The sequence below is a fragment of the Pseudonaja textilis genome, chromosome 3 (assembly GCF_049901715.1).
Source record: "Pseudonaja textilis isolate UNSWEBS1 chromosome 3, rPseTex1.2, whole genome shotgun sequence".
Lineage (NCBI taxonomy): Eukaryota > Metazoa > Chordata > Lepidosauria > Squamata > Elapidae > Pseudonaja > Pseudonaja textilis.
Genome location: NC_141992.1, coordinates 158,706,501 through 158,721,615, shown reverse-complemented (window position 1 = coordinate 158,721,615; position 15,115 = coordinate 158,706,501). Strand labels below are relative to the sequence as shown.

At 36.3% G+C, this 15,115-nt stretch overlaps 1 protein-coding gene across 1 annotated transcript in view; it reads right to left on the bottom strand.

Moving 5' to 3' along the window:
• The window catches only part of ASXL3 (ASXL transcriptional regulator 3), a 132,494-nt gene that overhangs the window by 99,015 nt on the left and 18,364 nt on the right, over window positions 1-15,115 (bottom strand). The window contains exon 2 of the mRNA XM_026699217.2: window positions 10,254-10,336. Coding sequence (XP_026555002.2) covers window positions 10,254-10,336 — 83 coding nt within the window. The remainder of the gene's footprint in view (window positions 1-10,253; window positions 10,337-15,115) is intronic.

Sequence of the window (15,115 nt, the reverse complement as noted above, 5' to 3'; positions counted from 1 at the left end):
CAGTGTAAGAGTTGCAAATTTCAGGATAGTTTTTTCCTGAAACCAAATTGTTTATTAGACAGTAGGTTGTTTGACTCTAAGTGGAGGATAATGGCTTGGTTAATAATTGATTCCATGACTTTACAAGTGACGCAGCATAAAGAGATTGGTCTATAATTTTCAACTAGGCTGGGGTCTCCCTTTTTGAAGATGGGAATGACCGTGGCTAGTGACCATAGTTTTGGCAAGGAGCTGGTCTTGAAAGATTTTTCAAAGATTATGCTTAGAGGTTCAGGTATGGCAGTGGGTAGCTTTTTTAAGAAGTAGGCACATATTCCGTCTGGTCCAATAGATAGAGATGGTTTTAGATTGTGTAGTGCTTTTTCAATATAGTCTTCTGTGAAACTGACATGTATTAGATCACTGTAGTTGTCTGTGATTTGACTAGGAAATACTGGGCATGATCCATTGCTGTTTACAAATACTGAGCCAAAGAATGTGTTAAAGAGGTTGGCTTTAATCGTTGCAGTCTTTACCATTAGGCCCTTTCAGGAGTGGGATGGACCTTGAGTCTTTTAGTTTTTTGTTTATAAAATTGTAGAAAGCACGGGTAGAACTGGTGCATAGAAAGTTTTCCTCTTGTTTAATGTGATAATTGGTGCATTCAGTCTTTATCTGGTGGCATAAATTTTTGTATTGGCTTTTGAACTTGACAACGTGACCAGATTTGTTTTTCCACCAAAGTGATTTCTTTTTGGACTGAAGCTTCCTTATTGTTATGGGTAATTTGTTTTTTCTGGTTTTGGGAGTTGTTGTTGGTACATATAGTTTTATGACTCTTTTGACTTCAAGTAAAAATATGTTGTAATGGTCTTCAACATTATTGCATCCAGTGAATAGAAATTGCCAATCAAGAGATGAGAGATCATTGTCTATAAGATCATAGTTGCCTTTTTTGAAGTTATAATTGGGGATTCTGTTGTTGTGATGATTTTTGTGTGGATATATGTTGAGACAAAAGTCAATAATGTTGTGGTCACTGTTGGAAAAGGGTTCTTTAGTTTGTATTCCATAAATTGAATTCAAACTATTGCAGAAGATGAGATCGAGGCAGTTGTTAAGTCTAGTATTGTTGGTTACTAGTTGTTCCAGTCCCAGATTTGTTACAGCATTGTAGAAGGTGGCATGTATGGGTTCAGTTTTAGGGTCCAGTTAATATGAGGTAGATTGAAGTCACCAAGAAAGACAAAAGCAGGTGGCATGATGTTGCCCATGTTAGGAGTGAATTTAACTTGTTTACATGTTTGATGTCATAATCAGGGGCTCTGTAACATAATAAGAATTGAAATGTGATATTTAAGGACAGTTCACAGATAATGGTCTCAGGAAGAGCAAGCTCTTGGGTTACTTGGATGTTTTTTAGATGTAGGGACTTTTTATAGAAGATAGCCATACTACCTCCTCTATGGATTTCGTGATCGTATTGGTAAACATGATAGTCTCTTACTGTGGTAATGGAGTCAGGGAGAGATGCATTGAGCCATGTTTCACAGACAAGTATGATGTCAAATTTAGCCGTACTTAGTCAGAGGAGAAATTCAGGTATTTACAAGGCTTCTTGCATAGAGTAGTTTGCATTTAAGGCCAGTTGTAGTTGGAATTGAGGTAGTTTAGGGGTGTGCGTGCCTAGTTTTGAGTGATGGTGGGTTGGATGAGGTAAGGTTGGATGTGGAGTTGTGGGTTGTGTGACTTACTTTTGATACAAGCAGCACGGTAGTCAATGTACGGGTCCTTCTCTCCATTGTCTAGACGTCTTTTGAGTTCTGTATGGAGTGCATGGAAGTGGATTCTTTGCAGTATCTATTCCAGGGGTATCAAACTCAAGGCCCATGGGCCAGATATGGTCCTCAGGGTGCTTAGATCTGGTCTGTGGGGCTGCCCTGGAAAGAGCAAAGGACTGGCGCGGCCCGCAGTGCCTCTGCCAATGAAAATATTTTTGCTAGCAGAGCACTTGGGCCACCACAGGCACCTCTGACACAAGTGATGTTCAGCTGGCCACACCCCCATGCCCCCCCGAGGTCAAACACAATCCTGATGTGGCCCTCAATGAAATTGAGTTTGATACCCTGGATCTATTAGAAGTCACAATGATGAATAGGACTCATGATGTCACTGCAAAAAATGTTACAGATTGTGTCATTTGTGTCAGTTATATATGTCATTGATGACTTTTGTGGGAAGACAATATAAATACCAATTGTGTTACTTTCTCCCCCATCCTGCAAAGGCCTATGATACTAATATATATCAATGAGATTGAAGACTATCCTACCTTGATTGAACTTTACTTTCCGAACATACAAGTCAGTGCAGGATTTTTTAAAATGGCTAATTAATGAGTCACATTTTAACTAATAGTACACTTAATGCCCAAAAATAGTTGTAGAGAAGAATCCATTAATGGTTAACCATATAATTTATCACCAGGATTTGTCAATTGCATTGTATCATATACTGATACTGTTCTAAGAACAAACCTTTCTTTTACTTACACCTATGAATGTTTTTCAAAATAAAAAATTCATTCCTCAGTCTTAATTGATTTCTTATACCTATTCAAAATATTCCCTCATTTTTGAATATTAGAATTTATTTATTTATTTATTTGATTTATATTGCCGCCTATTTGCCCATGGCGACTCGAGGTGGCTTACACAATGTAAAATCATATTTAAAACAAAAAATAAAAATAAAAACAATAAGAACTAACAAAAAGAATCAAATAAATTAGTAAAGTACAATAGAACAAAATTGGGAAAACAAAAAACAAAACAAAACAAAAAACAAAAACCAACTCCCACCCCCTACCCCGACGACAGCGGATCACATTAGCCATTTGATGGGTTCCATCCCCCTCTGGGTTCCACAGGCCCACTGGCAAAACCAGGTCTTCAGTGCCTTTCAGAATAGTATTAATGAGGGGGCCATTCTAATCTCTGGGAGAATGATGTTCCAGAGAGATGGAGCCACCATAGAGAAAGCCCTTCTTCTAGGTCCCACCAGGTGTATCTCCTCAGGAGTGGGACCCGCAGCATTCCCTGCCTCCTCGTCTAATGGGTTGGGTAGATGTAACTGGCAAGAGATGTTTCCTCAGATAACCCGGACCCAAACCATGAAGAGCTTCAAAGGCGACAACCAGCACCTTGAATTGCACCCGGAAGCAAATTGGCAACCAATGCACCTCCTGCAGGAGAGGGGATACATGTGCACACTGGGATCTGCATAAAACCATGTGGGCCGCTGCATTTTGCACCAACTGGAGCTTCCAGATGCTCTTCAAGGGCAGGCCCATGTAGAGCGCATTGCAATAATCAAGACGGGAAATGACCAGGGCATGAGTGACTGTAAGTAGGGACTGCTGATCCAGGAAAGGGCATAACTGGTGCACAACCTGTAGTTGCGCAAAGGCCCTCCTGGCCATGACTGCCACCTGCTCTTCGAACAGGAGTTGTGAGTCCAGGAAAACCCCTAGATTATGCACAGGATCTGTTTGGGGTAGTGCCACCCCATCCAAGACTAAAGGTGGTAATTCTCCCTGAACCAATGAATCCCAGACCCAGAGCCATTCAGTTCTGCAAGGGTTTAGTTTCAACCCATTGCTCCCCATCCAGCCCCTAACAGCCTCCAGGTACTGTGAGAGGGAGGACACAGCAACATTTAACTCACCATGGGCCAAGACACACAGCTGAGTACCGTCAACATATTGGTGATACCTCAGTCCATGGTGACAGATTATCTCACCCAGCGGTTTCATATAAATGTCCCCCAACAGGCCGGCTCCTCTACTCTTCCTCGATCATACAGAACAAACAGGCAGAGAAGGAGGAGAGCAGCCAGCCAGTTGGGGGAGACTTCTTGTGCTGAAAAAGGGGCAGTTGGACATGTGGCCACCTGCTGGCTGGCCGGACTGGGTGGGCTGGAAGAGGTGCGTCCACTGGGAGAAGGAAGAAAGCTTGCTCCAGGAGGGCAGGCAGGCGGGCAGATGTCCTGGAGCCACTGCACATGTGCACTGCATGTGTAGTGGCTGTACACACAGTGCGCATGTGCAGCAGCTGCGGGATATCCACCCGAGTGGTGCCATGGCTGCCACATGGTAGGAAAAGCTAGGAGAGTGACCAGGGCAAGTGAGCAACCAAGCGACCGAGTCAGGGGCGGGGCCAGCCAGGGGTCACCACCAGTTTGGCGACCCACAAAAAAATCACCGCTACCAGTTCACCCGAACCAGTGCAAACCGGTTGAATACCACCTGTAGTCTGGATAGTATCCTTAATGGGAAAACTGTCTGGAAGCTACTTACCTTGTTCTAAATTCCTTGAAAGAAAAGTCAAAGAGATAGGGTAATGAATAAATAAATTGATACTTTTTTCCCTTTGCATTCAGAATCCAAGAAAAAAGAAAATCAAGAGAGATTTTATCTGTAGAAAATATTCCTTAAAGTTGAACCTATTTTAGCTACATCAAAGTCACAAGGATTTTAGGTTTATTTTCCTCTTTTTAAAGTATGCTTTTTAAAATTCTACAGCCACTTCAAAGGAAATCATGAAGCAGCCCATATTTTAAAAGAACACCTATAACAGCAATTAGGGCTACTGAGAATTACAGGATATGTAAAATATAATATGGCTCTTTCAGTGTATCCTAGCTCTAGTGCTGTTGTAAATATTCTCAACTAAATTGCAACTCCATAAAGCAGCAATTTGAAGAACAGACATTTAAAGTAGCATACTAAAGCTACCCGAGTGAAAACGATTCTTCCAATTATTTTTCAAATGCTTTGCATTCACATACAAGAAATGTAATAATACAGATCCAGGTGTATAAAATATAACCCCTACTTTTAATTCTAGCTGGAGCAGCAGGTTTTCTGTTGTATGGAAATAACAGAATTCAGGCATCTTTCCCAGTGGTTCAGTGGAAGCTCCATTACCAATACATGGTGAAGAATTGATAAGAGTTCTGTCTGCTATTGAAATGGTATCTTAACCAGGCAGGGATAAACTAAAGGTGGTCATGATTACCCATTCAGCAAATGGGGCAAATGGAGGTCTTGTTGATCAAACTAAATTAATTTACACAGGCATCATATTATGATCCTTTCTTTAAAACAATGTTTTGAAATACAATAATACTGTACAAACAGTATGGAAATACTTTTTAAAATTTTATCGCTGATTTTGCCTTGATTCCAACATATATAGACTCTGAGAAGGCAGGATTCTTCTATCTTCACTTGCCTTATACTTTGGAAAGACTGAACAATGAAGGATACATAACTGCTAATTGTATAAGGTAGCTACAATTTTAGTTAACGATTACTTTAATCAGAAGCATAACTGTGCAGTGGGGTTAGAGAAATAGGTAGGTGATCACATTATGCAAGGAGAGAGAATTTTCTTTGTCTAGGTCTACCCATCATCCCATAAAACCTACTTATTTTGTAAACAGGAAAGTTACAAAAAGTGTCTCCAACTAATGCCAGAGGGAGATGTTTTCCTTCTACTTTTCCTAACCATGAAGAAATAATTAATGATGGGAGAGTTTTAGAAAGCACAATAGCCTCTACTTCCATTTATTAATTCTATAACAAATGAAGACATGATCATTTGCTGGACTAAAATTGGCAATCAGCAAGTCACGTTAATTAAAATTGTATCCAAATTAGTATTCAGATAAACAGTTGAGTGTTTATTTAGAAATAAATCCTAATGAATACAAAAGGGTATCTTTTATCATTTCAGATAAACATATCTCAGAGCTCCATTTATGGCAATAGAACTACAGATATTTTTGTTTTTCTGTAGCCAAATTGCGCTGACTCTCTTTCATAAAGGTGTTAAAAAAATAAAGATTTTAATTTGTACTTTTTACACATCCCAAGCACATGCTTGAAAGGTTTAACATAACTTCCATCTTTCAGGAACTCAAAATTGTTACCTTAATAGTTGTTTTCTTTCCAGATACAGGGTAAAGGACTGCCCAGATGAAGATATTTTTACAAGTGATTGTCATATCAGAAAATACATTTAAAAAGAAAATAAAACAATAGCTGACATGTCTGTATTACATCAATACGGAATTCTTATTTCTGTATATTTTCCATTCAGGTTAATATGCAGATTTTATTTCTATGATTAGCTTTGATTTATAACCATGGTTTTTTTTGGGGGGGGGGCAGGTTTCTGCTGCACTTACATTTGTGATCTGGGGGAAATTCAGGCAACTAAGGGAAATAATATTTCAATTTTAATATCTGATAGGCTTTTAATGTCTTTTTTCCATTTAACTTTTTATTTGTCAAAGTATAAAATACAAAGGAAAAAAAAGCATGAAAAAGTAAGAAGAGAGGGAGGGAGTTTAATGGGAGAAAACAAAGAAAAAGGCACTGACTTCTGACTCTCTTTAGAAGGTAACATTACAACCACAACTTTTTGCTTTTTATACAACAGTATGTACAAGCCATTTCTATAACAATAAGCCATCTAGCTTACAAAAACAAAAAAAAATCATTTTTCTCCATTGTAAGGACAAAATCCAGAAGCAATTTCAAAATAGAGACAAAATTAAATATATTCTCTTCTTTGGATAAAATGATCAGTTTAACCATCTCTGTGTCTCTTTACTGTGGGGGATAACATATCATTCATTCTCATATTTTCAAATCTAGCCATTAATATTTTACAAACTTTGGAATATTATTCAACATTACTTAAAAAACAACTTAAAGCTTTCTATCAGTACATATATCAGTCTTTTAAAAGTTCACCCTAATTAATTAAAACATTAAATTTAGGTCACTCACTCTAGCTTATCTTCCTAGAATAGTCTTTTTCTTCTCTTTTCCTGAAAAAAATTCTCAACTTCTGATAGGCTTTTAGTCTAATTAGTGTCTGAACAGCAATAATGTAGGATTGAATTGAAAGGATTGAAATTATTATCTAAGGTGACTTTTTCACTGATATAATAATGAAGTTCCAATTGAGTATTTTAAGCCTTTTTCAGGCAGATCCAAATCTTCCTAAAACTGTTGTTTAAGATTCCCACTGAGTTTTTTAAACAAGTGAGGCATCTTATTCCTGGACTATTTCTGGTTACAGAGTCTTGGGCTTTGTAATCCAATCCAATCTGTCCAGAAAAAATGCCCACTCATACAAAGGAAAGCACTACTCTTCTATGCAGAGTAGAAGAATATTTAGAGGGCATTTATCAGAAGGCTCTAATTTTAATAGGCTAATTTTTAGACATACGTCTCTGGTACAGAATCAATGACTGGTTACATGACTTCTCTTCCCAGGCCAGGCAAATAGGCCTTGCTGGCAATGTTTCTCTGTTGTATATTTGAGGTACCATACACTTGCTTTCCGTCCCTATTGAATCTTTCATTTGCTTCAGTCTCTTATTTCCACTCTTTGTGATTCTTTTTTCCTCTTTACATTTTTATTTATTTATTCCCGAAGTAATGATCCAATTCACCCTTAACAATTCATATGAGTTGCTTACAAATAGACTCCAGTAACTCAACTCAGCTCTAGCCAATACTTGTTTGTCTATTGCATTGTATCATGAATAGGTCCTTTTATTGTTTCTCCAAGCCAAGCCAATTTTCTGCCACTGACAGGGCTTTGGTACTGCATTCACTTCTAACGGAAAACTACAATCTGGAGTTACCTATAAATGATGATGAAGAAATCCTTATTCAAAGTATCATGCGTATGCCTTATTGGGGGCCTTTGGGCAACAGATTATGACTAAGAAACACAGATTTGAGAAACACAATTGTAGGTTCTTACAGTATTTGACAGTGTTGTTTCTGTCATTAAACATAATTACAGTTGTTGAATTTAAATGACTTCATATCAGTATTTTCTCTGCCATTGTCATTGCCATTTACACCCAAGCTTGTGTTTTTTTTTAAATGAATAAATAGCAGCACTAGTTAATCCAGAGTGGACAAGCAAAAGTGCAAATGAATATTTTCATGTCTTCTGTAAGTTTAATTAAATGTTTACTCATTGCAGATTTTGCCTATTTTATTGTCTCTTGTTGGGAGCTGAGATGGATCTAGTAACGAGCATTTTGGAACTGTCTGGTAATCACCCCATAATTTGCCTGATTACCCCTTATTAACTATTTTTATTCATGCACATTTATGCCTTTTCACTTTTAATTTTCATTTTAAATAATAAATACAACTTCCTTGACAGATAAAAATGAAATGCAAGATCTAATAAAACTGTCTATTTTAAGCATCTGTTATAACAGGTGACAAACTTTACAGATATAAGACAATACATGTGGCATCTTAATGTTCTTTCTCCAGGAAAAAAACAGGTGTTCCATTTCTAAAACAATTGGCAGTTTATACATTTCCACTTTACTTATTCCCTTTTTTACAGTGCTGAATTGATCAATTATATTTGAAGTGATATTATTCCTAGAAAATATCCAATTAAAAACAAATTGGCTGCAAAAAGACACTTTACATTTTTATTCTGTTTTGGTCATTTCACTTAAATTTAATTTTTCCTTAATCTAATCATTACTCTTGCCATCTGTATAGGTAAACATGGTAATAAATCATATCATGAGTAAAAAATACATTTTTATAATATGACTAATAACAGAAGTTAACATTCAATGAATTTATTTTTCAAAACAAGAACAGCATACAAAAGAGTAAAAATATTTAAAATTATTGTACATCACTTAATTTTCAAGTCTTCATAATTATATGACGCAGAACCCAATATATTTTGTATTCAGTCCTTGGATCTTTCTTATCCTAAATTCCCTGGCAGCTGTACCTACCTGTGAGTGCATTTGTAAAACTTTTCATGTAAAATCCTATATTTATTAGTGTATAAATATAATTGCTTCCCATATTTAGTTTTATACTCATTACATCCATCTTCTTTTCATAAAGTAAGTTGCATAAATAAACAATCCATGGTTATGTATTCTATTCTTTGTCTTTTAGAAATGCTACAATAAAATAAGAGCAAAAACATAATAGTATAAAGGTATTTACACAGCCTGCTTCTTAGAGTTCTCATATCTGTAGAGGATATTTTTATTTACCTCTTTCCTAGTTAATGAATATGTAATGGTACTAAACTCCAACATATTAAAAAGTTTTTAAAGTTTTTTTTAAATTATGACAATTATCTGACTTTTATTTTGACTTTCAAATTTAACTCTCTTGGGTTCTCATTGGATGCAGGAGTCTTAATTCCACAAAAGAAAGTTCCTAGGTAAGACTATGGGAAGATAGGTCATAACTTTTGGTAAAATATTGCAAATCGATTGATAGGAGTCTGCAGAACCCAGGTTCAACAAACTGCTTCTCCAAAGAAAGCTGAGAAAAATATCTGCAAAAATGATGAACTGTTCCTAGTTGCAATAAACAATAAATTGTATTCCTTATAACTTCTAAAGATATGTTTTAGCTTCCCTTGAACTATTTCTGGACAGTGAGTTGGTCAATTTTTTTCAGCCTCAAATAATGATTTATCACCAGATATTGACTGTCATCCTGTGCAGTAGCCATTCATTAAGGGTAGACTTCAGATTTATTTGAAAAACAAATATATTTGGATAACCAGGTTGCACCAGATAAATAGGAAAGCTTCCTGCCAATTTCATCTAATGAGATAAATAATTTTATTTGTTTATTTGTATCCTGCATTTATTATTTTTACAAATAACTCAAGGCAGTGAACATATTCAACACACCTTCCTTCTCCTATTTTTCTCACAACAAACCTGTGAGTTAAGTTGGGCTGAGAGAGAGTGACTGGCCAAGGACACCCAGATGATTTTTCATGGCTAAATTGGGATTTGAACTCACAGTCTTCTCTTTCAAGCCTGGTGCCTTAACCACTAGGTTCAACTGGTTCTCAATAATCCATTATTTTTATTTGAAGTTGGCAACACTTACATATCATGTTGATGAAATATATTTGCTCTGAAATCTATTGTCACATTTCACTTTTTTAAAAAGCCTTAAAATAGTCTCAGAAATGGTATATATTCTTTGAAGGCAGGAATATGATATCTATTGCCTATTAAATAAGATTTTTATCTATACAGCATTTGCATTTCACTCATTAAAATTATTTTCTAATCAATGACCCATAAACAATATGACACTTATTGAAGTAAAAATAAAATCACACCCATACATGCAATAATAGAGATTAAACTATATCAGTACTGACCTTGTTTCTTTTAACCCTTCTTTCTGAATTACTTCTAATATTTGCTTTGCAGTCATTGGTGAATTGGGATGCTTTTCCAGTGCCTAAAAAGAAAAATATGCAAAAGAAAGTATTGTTATCAATGTACAGTTTAATTATTGTATTATGTATTTAATAGCTCTACATTTTCTGTTAACTATAAAAGCAGTCTACAGCAGTTAAGATTGTTAAATCTATTTATATCAATTATTATTTAATATTATTTAATTAAATCTAAATTAAATTAATATGAATTCAAATATTAAATATTATTTAACAATTTATTCTCACATCACTGTATCATTTTCTTTTTCATTGTTTATTCTATTGTTCCTTTATATCACGGGAAGCATCTAAGTGGATTGCACAGAAAGATTATTCACATAGCAGAGAATGATGAATTTTATGTATCATTAATACATGATTTATATTATTTATATTTATAACATAAAATATATAAAATTCAAAAAATTATCTATATTTATATTTTTATATAAATATAAAATAAAATATTTATATTTTGTCTATTTCTATACATGAGTAAAAATAGTTCAATCCTGAACTATACATTCAGGACATACAACATATATTTGTATGTTGGTCTTTGACTGCTTTATTTCTCATTCAACATTCCAGGGAAAGAAGGAGGGAGGGAGGGAAGGAGCGAGCCCTGAGCACCCTTCCTGGTCCATGCCATCACTCCCTTTGCATTCCCCCAACTTGTGCTTTCTATTTTGGATCCTGAAGTCATTTTAACATATTTTAGTGACATAATGTGAAATAAAGTAGCAGGCAGTGGTGAGCTGGAGTCTGCTCCTACCAGATCACAAGAACTGATTGTTACATTTTCTAGAATGTTGCAGTTTGGTTGAAAGCAAAGTGACTTCAGTAAGAGTATTACGAGAGCTGAGAGCAAGGCATCATTCACCTAATAGTGAAGCAACAACAATGGAGCCAGCAGAACCAGTTGTTAAAGTTTTATTAGCTACCACCAGATATAGGGAATACATGGACTTCTGACATGGATCACTCTCCCTACTACCTAGCTGAGTCCCTGCTAATGCTTCTTGATACTGGCCTAGATTAACAACAGATTTCCCTAAATTTAAGGTACTCAGAGATGCTGGTGAAAAGTTTGAAATAGCTTGGGAATTCATGAGCCTCACTCAAAGCATTGAGGGTCTGACTCACAGTGGTGATTATATGTTGTATATATTTTGTCTTTGGTCTGAAGTTGGGGAATCTTACAGTATTTCTCACAGATTGGCCATTCTGATTGCTTTCTAAATGCTCCATAACTACTCCCTTTGACAGGGAGGTGGGATCCATCTGATTCCTTTGCTTCAGGCACCTGAAGGACTCCACAGAGTTCAGAGGGCACTTGGGGAAGTTTCTGAAGTACACAGTTCATCTGGGGTCTTAATGATGAGTAAGCAGAGGCAGACTTGGATCAAATTGTCTCTGATGCCTCTCTACACATAGTTTCTGGAAGATTCTCAAAGGAACTTTGAGGGATGAAACAGCACATATCTAGAGTATCCTTGGAAGAAGACAAAGAAAGAATCTTACCGAGTACAAGAGGCTTCATTAAGGTCTGCATCATGACAAAAGAAGCAAAATATAGTTATTTTTCCACTCTGATTGCATCTATGGATTGCAACCAACACCCCATCATTGTCAAGAAGACTTGTAAGCCTCTCTTGAGTGATTGCTTTTGGTTGTTGAACTGTGATGTGATGTTTTATTATATTGACATACATTTTAATGTTTGTATTTGCTGATTTTATTCTTTATTTATGTGTCCTGAGATGTATATTGATTTGACAGCTATATTAAATATAAATAATCAAACTTTGTGCATGAACCTATATTTAAATTAATGCATTCAAACTACGTACATACTGTGTATGAGAAGAGCAAATTTAACTGAGGCTTGCAAAGAACAGTCTCATAATGGATCATAAATCATTAATGATTTAGTAATGCAATTATTGGATTACTAATATATCCAGTGTTACTAACAGAAAATAACATGAGCAAAGTGATATTCATATAATTTTAAATTATATGTTTTGGAATCCAATATTCAGTCTGTACTGTCTCTTTTTCTTTTTTAAAAAACTGCAATTCACTGTAAAATGCTTCACTTGAGAATCTGAATAATTATTGTTCCCACCTCCTCAAGCAGGAAAACATGATTTTTCTTCCACAGAGAAGGAGTAAAAGATCCTTACTCCTTTTTGCATGAAGAGAGAACTGCAGATAGTGAGGATTCAGGGGCCAGTCATCTTATCTTTGAGCTCATCTCAAAACATTAATTGTTTTACTACTCTTAAGGTAGATAAACATAGATTTAGCTTATTTTGGAAAAGTGAAAATATCTGTAACTTAAGAAATGCAATTCTTAGCAGTGATGCTTTGTCTGAAGAAGATGTACCTGAGATAGAAACATTGGCAAATTTTTCATAGATACTAAAGGAAACTACAGGTAGTCCTCAACTTACAACAGTTTGCTTAGTGAGTGTTCAAAGTTACAAGGGCACTGAAAAAGTGACTTATGACCATTTTCACACTTATGACAATCATAGCACCCCCATGATCACATAACTTACATTCAAAATGCTTGACAACTTCTCACATTTATGACCATTGCAGTGTCCCTTGGTCATTTCATTACCTTTTGCAATGTTCTGACAAAGTCAATGAGAAAACCAGATTCATTTAACAACCATGTTACTTACTAATTTAACAACTGCAGTGATTCACTTAACAAATGTGGCAAGAAAAGTCATAAAATGGGGAAAAACTCACTTAACAAAATTCTCACTTAGCAACATAAATTTTGGATTCAATTATGGTCATTAGTTGAGGACTACCTGTATTCGACATTTTCTACAATGTTAGCCCTTTATGATCTGCAAGATCAGGAACAAAAAGTGTTAGGAGTCTTACCTTATTGTATTATATTGTATTGTAACAGAATAGTGAAAGCTAGACAGTCTCCTTTACTTCAAGTTATACACAACACAATCAATGCAGAAGTGTTTTGAATTTCTTTCTCAATTGTCACACTTTTTCTTAGCATGCAAATACCTCTTCTCTAACAGTTTGCATTCTCCCTCATTTCTGAGTCAAACCAATATTTCATCATTCCATCGTCTAAGCCAGTGGCCCCAAACCTTTTGGGCATCAGGGACCAGTTCCTGGGGGGGCAGGGGGGGAATGGTTTTGTGTGCTGCTTGCATCCCATGGATGGGGCTTTGCTTGTTTGCACAGCCCTGTTTCTGGCAAATAGTGGACTGGTATTGGTTCATGGGTTGGAGGTTGGGGACCTATGGTCTAAGCCATCAGAATCATATTCCATTTCCTGCATATAAAAACAGGTCAGGCAATTCATAAAGGTTGATAAGCCTGAAATAGGAGATTGGGATGAAGCTGAAATGTGATTTCCCTTCTCTTTTGTAGAAAATATAAGGAATATTGTTCCTGGTAGCTATTGTCTGGTAAATCCAAAATTAGTTCACAGGCACAGGACTTGTGTATTTTAGATGGAATTTCTCATGACTAGTTTGGATTCAGAAGACCCCAAGCTGAAAGACACAGCTTGGGACATGTTGCACGTTTGCCAGGAAGAGCAAGAGAATGCCACTTTGGAGGCCCTGAATGAAGACCAGAATCAGGAGGAGACTAGTAATCAAGCATCAGGACTGACAGAGCTAGGAAACATGCAATGATGAGGCAGATTCAGATCCTCCCCTTATCCCTAGAATACACTGCACGGAATGTCAAGCAACGCAAAGGCCTTTAATGTGATTTCTTGCCTATCAAGGGGATTCCCATCCTTGGTTGCTTATGCCCACAGTGGGCATTTTTAAGAACAATCATTACTAGCAATCTTTTGATGGAAACAATTGCTTTGTTTGCTTGATCTCTGCATTTGTCTCTAGAACCTGTTGCCTGTAGAAATTCTGCTCCTTTGAAACCAGGCTGGCTGACAACCCACATTTAGACTCTTGGATATCTGAACCATGACCATCCATCCAACCTGACCATCCATCTGCTTCTCCCCTTGATTCTTTAGAACTCTTTCTAGGAATTGGACAAACACACTGCACAAACCTGACATTTTGTAACTGAACACCTAGACAGAGGGAATCAGTTGAGATTTGAACCCCAGTCTCCCTCATTTAAAACAGTGCTCTAACCAATACACTATTCAGCTGTATGTATATGTGTGTGAGAGAGTATAATAGTACGCTATCCTGTTGGCATCAATTCTTAGCAATCACATAGATTTTTCTCTAGGATAATTTGTTCTCAACCTGCTCCTTCATGTCTTTAATTGGGGCATGTATTGCCACTGTCATTGAGTCCACTCACCTTGCCACTAGTCATCACCCTTTTCTCTTTCATTCCACCTTTTTCCAATGTTATAAACTTCTCAGGAGAGCTAAATCTGTATGTTTCTGAAGTATGATTATTTGAGTCTAGTCATTTGGGCTTCTTGGTTGATTTGCTCAATAAGCCATTTGTTTATTTTCTTGTCTATATTCAGGAGTCTTCTCTGATCCCAAAATGCAAAAATATAAACACATTTAATGTCTTGTTTCTTCAAGGTGCAATTATTGCTTCCATACAATATAACAGGGGAAACAATTACCTGTATGATTCTGACCTGGGAATAAGTAGGGATACATCAAGGCATGTGAATATGTTTTTTCAAGGCATTCATAGCCAGTCTACTAAGTGATAGTCTATAGTGCAGATAATCTTAATTCCATTTTTTCAGGTCCTTGACCTTTGTTATTTAGAGCTTGCAGATTATTTGCATTTTCAACTATCAG